At 38.6% G+C, this 12,782-nt stretch overlaps 1 protein-coding gene across 1 annotated transcript; it reads left to right on the top strand.

The window, feature by feature from the left end:
* Positions 1 to 6,733: 6,733 nt before the first annotated feature.
* LOC146671741 (immunoglobulin lambda-1 light chain-like) lies at positions 6,734 to 11,851 on the top strand. Its single transcript, XM_085404105.1, has 3 exons — positions 6,734 to 6,776; positions 6,860 to 7,182; positions 11,421 to 11,851. Exons 1-3 carry the CDS (start codon positions 6,737 to 6,739, stop codon positions 11,781 to 11,783), a joined length of 726 nt encoding a protein of 241 aa, XP_085260231.1. The 5' UTR covers positions 6,734 to 6,736; the 3' UTR covers positions 11,784 to 11,851.
* Positions 11,852 to 12,782: the final 931 nt, after the last annotated feature.

The following is a 12,782-nucleotide window of genomic DNA, read 5'->3' as shown; positions in this document are numbered from 1 at the left end:
GAGGGAGGCGGCGGCTGGAGATCAGAGGAACAGGAAATGATTCGTAAGCGTGTGTTTTGTTAGGATAACTTTGTCAACCCCTATTTAAAGGACAATAGTGGAATTTTATTCTCAAAGCATTTCATGTGACCTTAAAGCTCTCCAGAATGAGATTATGTTGCTGACCCCTGACATCCCAAATCAGTGGGTGTAGCTATAAACCTTGATGGGTAAGTGTATAGTTTGAGGAATTTATTGACAGTGGGGGTCTGCCTGCCATAAAATGAGGAGTAAAAGCTGCCTCAGCTAGGTAAACAGGAAGAACAGTTACTAGTCTGGGGGAAATGTATTTACCCAGTTGTGAGCTCTAGTAACCTCCCTTGTCTCACTAACACTCCTCCTCACATGGAAGAGTGATTCAGACTGTGGCCAGGACCTGAGTTATGCTAAAGGTTTTAAGGATACTGAACAACATTTAATAAAATTTCCACTCATTTGCAGCACTGTTTTGAAATATAAACAGACTGATGAGGGAAATGAGATGTTGACAGTGAAAGTTGGTGTCTGCAGGATGTTTCAGTTCCTCTCCCCTCATCAGTGACAGTCAGGAGGTTTTTGTACAGCCATGTATACAAACTGAATCACTGTGGTATTCGGACAAGGCACCAAGCTGATTTTAACAAGTAAGTGCTTTTTAACCCTTTAAGACCTACCATAGAACCAAGTTCGCCAGAGCTTATATTATATTTTTACATGCTGTGGAGCCATTTTTGGGAGCATTTCAAGTTGCTATACATCAATACAACCATTATAGCCCAAACTTTAATAATATGTCTGCATTAGGTGCATAGTAATTACATAAATTGCAAAAAAGTGCAATAAACTACAAAAAAATTGAAAATCGTTTTTGTTTTTTTAACATATATTTCTAGTTAGAGAAATTTAAGAGGCTTATCCCTCAAAACTGTAAATACAAAAAAGTTACACAAACTAGTTTCCCACCACAGGAAATTTATTTTGAGTGTCTTCATAGTTTTATTTTTGAAATACACCAATTTTTATATACTGCAGGAAAAACGAAAATAAATATTATAGTGCAAATTTGCAAAATAACAGCATATGCATCAAAATAAACTATTTCCAGCAGTGCAATATGAGTCTTAAGCATCCCAGAAACGACACAGAAAGTCATAAAGTCAAACATAACTTTTTAAAACACATAACAAGTAAAACACAAGCTCATAAGGCCCCGATCGTAAAAAACTACATTTCCGCAAAATGACGTCACTTCCGGTTTCGGGCAGGTCATGCGGTCATGTGATAGTTCACGCTGATGGATGTAGGAAGTGTTACAAACAGCTGATGGATCGGCGAAGCGTGTTTCTGGAATATCATGTTTTTGTTGCTGCAAGTGATTTTTATGCAGTTTTTGCAAAGCTATATGTGGAAGGAAACTTTGACCTAGGACAAGCTGATGGCATAAGATGTAAGTACAACTCCTCCAGTTTCATATGCAAAAAAAATTATTGCGCTAGCTTACTTGGTTGCAGCGCTACCGGGATTTAAAAATAGTTACGCAAAACAGAGCGTGCCTGCTCCGATCGGCTGTAAAGGGTTAAATGATCATAAAACAAGAGAGATTTTGCACAAATCTGCTGATGACTACTTAGTTCAATATGTTTCTTGTTCAGCATCATTTCTTATGATTTTGTACAACATGAAATAGTTTCAGGTTGTCTCATATACAGGAGACATGGATTCGTTATGTAAAACAAAATGTGTAAAGGGGTCAAATAAATTTTTATATTTTTATATAAATGTTGTTCACTGAAAATGATGTGAAATATGTTGTTGTTCACTCTTATTATTCCCATAATGTTTTCATTTATATTTAGGTTCATTTGAAAAACATACACAGGCATGTTTTCTCTTTCTTCAATAGTAGTTAACAGTGTTACTAATGTTCAAAATTACTTTTAAGTGATTAGAACCTGGCCTAATAGTTTTTTTTTAAATGAAAGAAAATTACTCACAGTAGCCGACATGTTATGCAGAAAATATGTTCTAGAATTAAATTGAAGATGTTTTACATGAAAAGTTAAACAGTAACTAGTCATATTTTCAAAAGGAAATTCAAATGATATGCTGGGTTATTATTTCTATATTGTTTTGCAGATTTAAATTATTTTAAACATTAACATTCTTTTCAAATTTTATAACAATTATTATGTTTATTTCATAATGACTATTATTGATGTCTTGCTTTCTGTTTTTATTACTTCTTTTACCATTGTCTCCTTTTGATTTTTCTTTTTCTCTGAACATCTTTTATGTATTTTCAGGCTCCAGCCTCCCTCCTCCTGCCCTGACAGTCTTCCCTCCATCCAGTGCTGAGCTCCAGTCCAACACAGCTTCTCTGGTCTGTCTGTCCAGTCAGTCTGTGCCTTTTGCAGATGTGAGCTGGTTGGCTGGTGGGAGTCCAGTGAGCAGTGGGATCTCTACTAGCACTGCTGTTCAGAGACCAGACCAGACTTTCCAAATCAGCAGCTCTCTGACCATCCAGACATCAAGGCAAGGCAAGGCAAGGCAAGGCAAGTTTATTTGTATAGCACAATTCAACAACAAGGTGATTCAAAGTGCTTTACAGAGACATTAGAAACAAGAACAAATAAAAAGCATGATTTAAAATTGATTAAAACAAGCAAATAAACTAACTAACTAATTAACAAACAAACAAACAAACAAAACAGTATATAAAATCAAAACAGATAAAATCAGAACAGTAGATAAAATCAGTAGTTAAATGTAAGTTTTGAAATTTAAGCTTAAAGTGTGGATTTGGTGCTTTATTCAAATGCAGCTGAGAACAGGTGAGTCTTCAACCTGGATTTAAATAAACTGAGTGTTTCAGCTGATCTGAGGCTTTCTGGGAGTTTGTTCCAGATATAAGGAGCATAAAAGCTGAATGCAGCTTCTCCGTGTCTGGTTCTGACTCTGGGAACTGATAAAAGACCGGATCCAGATGACCTGAGGGATCTGGATGGTTCATACTGGGTCAGGAGGTCATTGATGTATTTTGGTCCTAAACCATTCAGAGCTTTATAGGCCAGCATCAGAACTTTAAAGACTGGAACATGGATAAGGTTTATACATGTAAAGTGTCTTTGGCCTCAGAGACTTCAGAGAAAACCATCAAGAAGTCAGAATGTCCCACTGAATAGTCGAGGACCAGAGTGTGCTTTTAAAATCTGCTTCTTTACTGCTTGTGCTGTTTGCTCATTACAGTCTTTACATGTTAGAAATCTGAATAAAGCAAAAGGTTTAAGTCATGTATTCATTTGCTGGTTTTTGACAAGTATTTTCAGGAATTCATGTCTTGCATTAAATTAATAAAAGCATTGATTTAAAAAATGTGTTTTCTTTTCAGTAAATAAGAAATTGTGTCACTGTTCAGTAAGATGACTGGAATGAAGTGTTAAATAAACACTCAGAAGCACACTATTTTTTAAATGTCTTCTTCCCGTAGTTAAAACATAAATATATTCTGGAATACACGCTATGTAATATTTGAACACTAGAGAGCATCATTTAATAATTCTTCCTGAGTAACAGAGAGGGCAAGTGTCACTGGTTTAAAATGTTGGTTATAGATTTGCAAATGAATCTTCACACTCAGTTAGTGAAGCATAACCTGTCAGCTCTTCTGTTTCTTCCAGGATGCACCTGCAGGTCTTAGTAACTCATTTATAACTTTAAGTAAATGAAGTATCAGCTCTCTGTAAAATAAAATGGAACTGCTGTTTACTGGCAATGTTTCAATTCATATCATTGTTTTATTCAGAGACAGTTAGCTGAATACTCTTAGATTTTAGCCTAAACATAACTTACTTACTGTAAAGCAGCACTAAGTAGAGTTCAGTTATAAAACTAAACCTTTCTGCATCTTTCTGCTGTCATTTGCTGTTTTGCTTTAAACATTTAAACCATTATATATACCCAGTAGGTACATCTGTCTCATTCCAGATGTAGCTTTTTTACAAACAGTATTTTTAATTTTTTAGTTATCTATAAACTGTATTCTTCATTTACTGCTATTTATTCTGTTAGTTATTTAGATGTTCCCACTGTCATGGCATCATTAACTTTAATAGCTGCACAGTGGCTCAGAGAAAAGCACTCCAAGGGTTCTTTAACACCGCCCAAAAGATCACTGGCTGCCCTCTCCCCACACTGAAAGATCTACACAACACCAGCTGTCTTAAAAAAGCCCAAAACATCATAAAAGATACCTCACATCCTGGCCACTCCCTGTTTGAACTGTTGCCCTCAGGCAGACGGTACAGAGCAATCAGTGTAAGGACTTATAGACTGAAACACAGCTTTTATCCAACTGCAATAAGACATTTGAATACTGCTACAAAAAAATGTTCATCACGCCACTCTTGTATTAATCTATGCACTGACTGAAGCATGTACAGTGGGGCAAAAAAGTATTTAGTCAGCCACCGATTGTGCAAGTTCCCCCACCTAAAATGATGACAGAGGTCAGTAATTTGCACCAGAGGTACACTTCAACTGTGAGAGACAGAATGTGAAAAAAAAATCCATGAATCCACATGGTAGGATTTGTAAAGAATTTATTCGTAAATCAGGGTGGAAAATAAGTATTTGGTCAATAATAAAAATACAACTCAATACTTTGTAACATAACCTTTGTTGGCAATAACAGAGGTCAAACGTTTACTATAGGTCTTTACCAGGTTCGCACACACAGTAGCTGGTATTTTGGCCCATTCCTCCATGCAGATCTTCTCGAGAGCAGTGATGTTTTGGGGCTGTCGCAGAGCAACACGGACTTTCAACTCCCGCCACAGATTTTCTATGGGGTTGAGGTCTGGAGACTGGCTAGGCCACTCCAGGACTTTCAAATGCTTCTTACGGAGCCACTCCTTTGTTGCCCGGGCAGTGTGTTTTGGATCATTGTCATGTTGGAAGACCCAGCCTCGTTTCATCTTCAAAGTTCTCACTGATGGAAGGAGGTTTTGGCTCAAAATCTCACGATACATGGCCCCATTCATTCTGTCCTTAACACGGATCAGTCGTCCTGTCCCCTTGGCAGAAAAACAGCCCCATAGCATGATGTTTCCACCCCCATGCTTCACAGTAGGTATGGTGTTCTTGGGATGCAACTCAGTATTCTTCGTCCTCCAAACACGACGAGTTGAGTTTATACCAAAAAGTTCTACTTTGGTTTCATCTGACCACATGACATTCTCCCAATCCTCTGCTGTATCATCCATGTGCTCTCTGGCAAACTTCAGACGGGCCTGGACATGCACTGGCTTCAGCAGCGGAACACGTCTGGCACTGCGGGATTTGATTCCCTGCCGTTGTAGTGTGTTACTGATGGTGACCTTTGTTACTTTGGTCCCAGCTCTCTGCAGGTCATTCACCAGGTCCCCCCGTGTGGTTCTGGGATCTTTGCTCACCGTTCTCATGATCATTTTGACCCCACGGGATGAGATCTTGCGTGGAGCCCCAGATCGGGGGAGATTATCAGTGGTCTTGTATGTCTTCCATTTTCTGATGATTGCTCACACAGTTGGTTTTTTCACACCAAGCTGCTTGCCTATTGTAGATTCACTCTTCCCAGTCTGGTGCAGGTCTACAATACTTTTCCTGGTGTCCTTCGAAAGCTCTTTGGTCTTGGCCATGGCGGAGTTTGGAGTCTGACTGTTTGAGGCTGTGGACAGGTGTCTTTTATACAGATGATGAGTTCAAACAGGTGCCATTCATACAGGTAACGAGTGGGGGACAGAAAAGCTTCTTACAGAAGACGTTACAGGTCTGTGAGAGCCAGAGATCTTCCTTGTTTGAGGTGACCAAATACTTATTTTCCACCCTGATTTACGAATAAATTCTTTACAAATCCTACCATGTGAATTCATGGATTTTTTTTTCACATTCTGTCTCTCACAGTTGAAGTGTACCTCTGGTGCAAATTACTGACCTCTGTCATCATTTTAAGTGGGGGAACTTGCACAATCGGTGGCTGACTAAATACTTTTTTGCCCCACTGTATGTGGGAATGTATGTGAATGTTTGCTGATACTTGTTATTAGCACTTTAAGTATTCTATTTATTTTGTTTATTGAATTTTATTGTTTTATTTATATTTTGATATTGTTAGGGATGATGCACTGATCGGGGACCATTTTTAATTTTGTTGTACCTGTGACAGTGACAATAAAGATTCTGATCTGATCTGAATAATGACACATTAATATAAGATAGTATCTATAGATATCTAACAAGGACATAATTGAATGAAAACAAAACACTGGGCAGAAGACCCAGGACCATGACACATGAAGGCAATCCATTTCTTCCACTTTTGTGAAAAGACGTCTACTTTAGACCTTTGCAAGAAAGGTTCACCTTGTGTGTCACCCACATAGCAGATCAATCCTCCTTTGATATTTGTATATCTAGTTCTTTTTCCCATTTTGTTTTAATATCAGTATTATTCCCTTTGTGCTTCTGGAGGCCTTGGTATACTTTTCCCATTTTTCTTTTTGAATGTTTCAATTGAAATATATACATCATGTTGTTAATAAAAAATAAATGAAGAAAAAAGGAAATAAATATTGTGATGATGTAACAGGGTGAAAGGAGGAGACACAGCTCCTCCTCCTGTTAGTTGTATTAAATGGCTCCTCCAGCACCTTTTCTTCAGTTCTTAGTTCACATCGACATCATGCTGGCAACTCTCTGTGCTCTCATCACTGCTCTAACATGTAAAGACTTTGACTTATATACCACACATATATACTAATGTCCGTGTGTTTCTCTTGACTCTGTGTCTTCATGTTGTTTGCAGGTGTGAGTGGTGTTACAGTGGTGACACAGAAACCTGTTTTATCAGTGAGGAAAGGAGAGACAGCCACGATGGACTGTAACCTGGGGACTGTTACTGACAGTCCTGCTCGTTGGTACAAACAGATTCCAGGAGGAGTTCCTCAGTTTGTGCTGTATTTTTATCATGGAAATACATCTCCAACCTATGGCTCTGGGTTCTCCTCTCCAAAATTCACATCCACTCATCAGTCAACAACAGATTATCGTTTGATCATCAGCAATGTGGAGGAGGGAGACTCTGCAGTCTATTACTGTAAGACATGGGACAGCTCTGTGAAAGAGCTCGTATCACAGTGATTTACACTGTGACAAAAACCTCCACACAGACACTTCTGCTTTTTGATGGTCTTTTTATAAAAGACACACCCAACAAACTCAGTGTAATCCCACCACCTTCAAATAGGTTTTTTTTTTTTTTTTTTTTTGCTAGCTGCAAAATTAAAAAATTAGAGAAGAATCTCTGATGGAGCTCTTTAGTATGCACACAGTTTTTCAGTGGTGACAAGCAGAAGTTAATTAACAGTTAAAAGCAAGACACTCAGCAATGTGCTACTGTGAAACACGGAGAGACATTAGGGAGGACATAAAAAGAAAAACAAACAAACTAAGTGACACCATAGCTTTTGTGGAATCTGAACACATTACATTCCCAAACACCCAGTGTGGAATAAAACACAGACATACCGAAATGAATGTGACAGTTTACACCTAAAATGTTTTAGGTAATATAATTTGGTCAGTCCTAGCTCCCTTGAATGGTAGCAGAAAACTACTCACTTTTTGTTTAAAATAATAATAATAGTAGTCGTAGTAGTGAAAAAAGTACATATAAACAATCAAAAATGATGGATGATTAAGAACAAAGGAAGGTAACCAATGAAATACAAACAAATACCAACAGCTCCTCCTCCCATTAGTTGTGTTAAATAGCTCTTCCAAATCTTTCACTTCTCAATTCTTTGCTCAAATCAACAACATGCTGGTGACTCTTTGTGCTCTCATCACTTCTCTAACATGTAAAGAGTCTGAGTTACAGTATAGCTTAGACCCCATGTTATATTCATCTGTATTATCTTGACTCCATGTGTTCTTGTTGTTTGCAGGTGTGAGTAGTGTGACGGTGCTGACACAGAAACCTCTTCTATCAGTGAGGAAAGGAGAGACAGCCACCATGGACTGCAACCTGGGGACTGTTACTGGTAATGCTGGTCGTTGGTATAAACAGATTCCAGGAGGAGTTCCTCAGTATGTGCGGAGTTTTCGTCATGACTGGAGTTCTCCAGACTATGGCTCTGGATTCTGAATCTGAATCAGAATACTTTATTGATCCCTAGGGGGAAATTATGTTGGTTACAGTGCTCCAGTACAAACAGTAACAAAAACAGATAATACAAGAAATAAGAAATAGCACAATATATACAATATATACATATATATAAGTCACTTACTAATAAATATCTGAATAAGAAAGAAGAGCATGTCCAAAAAGGGTGTAGCTATTGCAGTATACAGTGTGGTAGGTGGATGAGTTGTACAGGGAGATGGCCACAGGCAGGAGTGATTTCCTGTGTCGTTCAGTGGTGCTTTTTGGTAATCTCAGTCTCTCACTGAACGAGCTCCTGTGGCTAGCCAGCATGTCATGGAGTGGATGGGAGGAATTATCCAATATTGTCGTGATCTTGGACAACATTCGTCTCTCCATCACCACCCTAAGAGAGTCCAGCTTCATCCCCACAACACTACTGGCCTTCAGATCAGTTTATTGAGTCTGTTATCATCAGCAACCGTCCACCTGCTGCCCCAGCATGCAACAGTGTAGAGGATAGCACTGGCCACAACAGACTTGTAGAAAATCCTGAGCATTGTCCGACAGATGTTGAAGGACCTCAGCTGCCTCAGAAAATAGAGTCGACTCTGGCCCTTCCTGTAAAGTGCTGTGGTGTTTTTAGCCCAGTCCAGTTTATCAGCTGGATTGAAACAGGGGTCAAGTGTTTCCTGGTCTTCCTCAAGTCCACAACCAATTCCTTGGTCTTTGCCACGTTGAGCTGCAGATGATTCTGTTCACACCACTTGACAAATGAGTCGACCACAGCCCGGTACCCTGACTCATCGTCTCTGCTGATGCATCCAACCACTGCAGAGTTATCAGAAAACTTCTGAAGATGGCAGGTCTCTGTGCAGTGGCTGAAGTCTGTGGTGTAGAGGGTGAAGAGGAAGGGGGAGAGGACAGTCCCTTGTGGTGCCCCTGTGTTGCTGATTACCTTGTCAGACACACACTGTGGGAGACGCACATATTGTGGTCTTTCTGTCAGGTAATCAACAATCCAGGACACCAGAAAAGCATCCACATGCATCGCTGTCAGCTTATATCCCAGGAGGATCGGCCTGATGGTGTTGAAAGCACTTGAAAAGTAAAAAAAACATGACCCTCATAGTACTTGCTGGCTGGTGCAGCAATGTAGAGGAGAGAGACTCTGCAGACTATTACTGTCACACATGGGACAGCTCTGCTAAAGAGGAGGTATCATAGTGATTTACACTGTGATAAAAACTTCCTCACTTTTACTTCTGTTTTTGGACACCAACTTAGTGAACCAAAGGCACATAATTCATTTTAAACATGCTCTGTTATTTTTAATCTTTTTTTTTAAATTTCCACTTTTACTTAAAAACAAAGCACAAGAATATACACATATATACATATGCATATACACATGCATGTGTTTGATCAAAAACATTCCCAACATACTAATTCTGAATCAGATTTCAAGCAAAAGTAAAACAAAAATGAGATTACAAAAATCCTCTTCGCCAATTTGTTTAACAAAGGTTTTTTAGACTCTTTCACATTCAGATTACAGATTAATCAGGACAACTCAGTGAAACCCACAACCTTCAAAGAGTGTGTTATTAAATACTGGATTGCTCCTTTTTTATTGCTTAATTCAAACTATATACAATCTGAGAATATAGCACCAACTACTTTATAGTCGAGTAAAGTGCATACATTCAGCAACCACTTTATTAGCTAAGCCTGTTCCACTGCTTGTCACTCTAATCCAAATAACCGGCATTTCACATCAGCAGCATCTCAAAGCATTTAGTCATGCAGGCATTATCAAGACAGCCTGCTGGAGTTCAAACCGAGGATCAAAATAAGGAAGAATGATGACTGAACATGGCATGATTATTCATGTCTGATGAGCTGGTGTGAGTATTTTAGATATATATATATATATGTACTGGGACTTTCCTGCTCAACCACCTCTAGGGTTTATGGGGAATGGACTGAATTGAGAAAACATCCAGTGAACAGCAGTTCTTTGCTGAGGTCAGAGAAGACTGACCATATTAGTTTGAGCTGATAGAAATGTAAAAGAAACTCAAATAACCACTCAATACAAGCAAGCTATGCTGAAGAGTATCTTTGAAAGCACAACACATCTGACCTTGAAGCTGATGGGCTACAGGAACAGAAGACTACACCTGTCAGCTAGGAACAGGAAACTGGGGCTATAATTTGCACTGTTTCACCAACATTAAACAACAGAAGACTGAAAAACACTGAACTCGAATGACTGCAGTAACCAGATCTCAGTCCAGTAGAACAACCTTGAAACATGCTTGAAAAGGAAATTTGGAAGAGCAGCTGTGACAAAAGAGTGTCTCATTAATATGCAGCTAATCAAAACCAATGTTATAGCGACTATAGATCATAGTGAGATAATCTTCTTTTAAATTTAGTGTGTATTAATCAGAAACACATTCATGAAGCTTTTTCTAATCTAATAATCAATATTTGAAATATCTGACCTGTGAATGTAAGCTTTTTTTTGTTGAAACTCTTCCCTGTGATTTTCTCTATACCCAGTGTCTTCAGGAGCTTTCATATCTCTTCTCTTCTAGATGCATTTCTGTTAACATCACTTGAATGTTGTTCAGAATGACCTAATCCTATTTTCTAAATGGTTATTACTAGTGCTCAGAAACCACCAAGCGAACGTGAGAGAAAATGAGAGTACAATTAAATATAAAATGATAAAGTTAACAGTAGATTTTCTTTTGCTGATCTAAATCCAGATACTTTCAAGAAATATAACAACACAATACTTTAATCTTATTTTATCTTTACAAACACCAAGTGCTATGTACAAATGTGCAGGGGTAGGTGCTCCGGGGAATCCAGGGGGAAAAGACGGGGTTAATCACACTCGTGCCACGTCCTGTTTTATTATGATGGCCCCTTGCTTCCCCTGTGATGTCATGTTTAATTTGTTCCTGCTTTGCTTCAATTTTCTTTATCAGACTTTTGTGTATATATTGTGTCAGTCGTCCCTTGTCCCTCATCCGACTCTCTGACTGTGTCTCAGTAGTTTTCCAAGTTTAGGTTATTTTTGCATTCTGGTTTCTCTTTATTTTATATTCTGGTGTTCAGCCCAAAATAAATGGCTCATCAAGTTTCCTGTTTCCCTGTGTTGTCTGTGCATGGGTCCACACCTCGCTTCATGCGATCTGTGGGCAAGTGGGCAGAGGAGATGCTGAACATCCTTCATGTATTTTCAGGCTCCAGCCTCCCTCCTCCTGTCCTGACAGTCTTCCTTCCGTCCAGTGCTGAGCTCCAGTCCAACACAGTTTCTCTGGTCTGTCTGTCCAGTCAGTCTGTGTCTTTTGCAGATGTGAGCTGGTTGGCTGCTGGGAGTCCAGTGAGCAGTGGGATCTCTACCAGCACTGCTGTTCAGAGACCAGACCAGACTTACCAAACCAGCAGCTCTCTGACCATCCAGACATCAGACTGGAACATGGATAAGGTTTATACATGTAAAGTGTCTTTGGGCTCGCAGACTTCAGAGAAAACCATCAAGAAGTCAGAATGTCCCACTGAATAGTCGAGGACCACAGTGTGCATTTAAAATCTGCTTCTTTACTTCTCTTGCTGTTTGCTCATTACAAAAGAATCCGCTCATAAGTATATTCTCAAATACATGCTATGAACACTAGATTTCATTATTAAGTAGGAGAGGCCAAGTCTCACTGGTTTAAAATGTTGGTTGTAAGCTTCAATAATATCTTCACATTTAGTGAAGCATCACCTTTAAACTCCTCCCTCTCTTCCTGCCCAGCATGCAACTACAGGTCTTAGTTTTTCATTCATAACTTCATGTTTTCAGCTTTCTGTCAACTAAACTGATCCTACGATGTGAATTGCTGCTTACTGAAAAATTTTTCAGTTGCAGTCATTTGGTCATTCACAAACTGTTTTATTTTTGGACAAACATAACTTTATGTATTGTGAAGAAAGTCTAAATAAAGTAATAAAGTCTATATTCATTTTTCTGTTGTTTTCTGAACCTTGTGCTGCTGTAACAAGTGAATTTCCATTAACCGCTTAAGACATCACATTAATCCCTTTGGGGTGGGATCAGGAAGGGCATCCAGTGCCCCCCACCGAATCAAACTTGCAGAGCTTCTGGCTGTTGTAGCATGGCACCAAATGAAATCTGTCCCCAAAATGTTCACGTACAGAGAGCAGGCATACAGAGCGCTGAAGCTGAAATTTAAACTTAATATCACTTGTTGAGGAAATTTGCAATCTAATTTAAAATAACCAAATATAAATAAAACCAATCACAATTGTTTTTTTAAATTTATTTATTACTTTTTATTTAGTAATTTTTAAATTTTGATTAAACTGATTGTTGGTAACAATGTCACTTACAAAAAGATAGCATCTCCTTCAGCTGACATGATGTAATTTAAATGCTGTGAAAAAATTTTGACATATTTATCAGTTTTATTTTTACAGTTTATTTTAACTTTTAAATCTTAATGTCTTTTCAAAGTGTGGGAATTCCAAGCTGCAAACTGTTTCTGTTTAAAAAAACCCC

Source organism: Rhamphochromis longiceps, linkage group LG4 (assembly GCF_057381845.1).
Source record: "Rhamphochromis longiceps isolate RC_006_pf linkage group LG4, R_longiceps_female_GT1.1, whole genome shotgun sequence".
NCBI classification, from domain to species: Eukaryota; Metazoa; Chordata; class Actinopteri; order Cichliformes; family Cichlidae; genus Rhamphochromis; species Rhamphochromis longiceps.
Note: the sequence above shows the minus strand (reverse complement) of the source record. Positions and strands in the feature narration are given on the sequence as shown.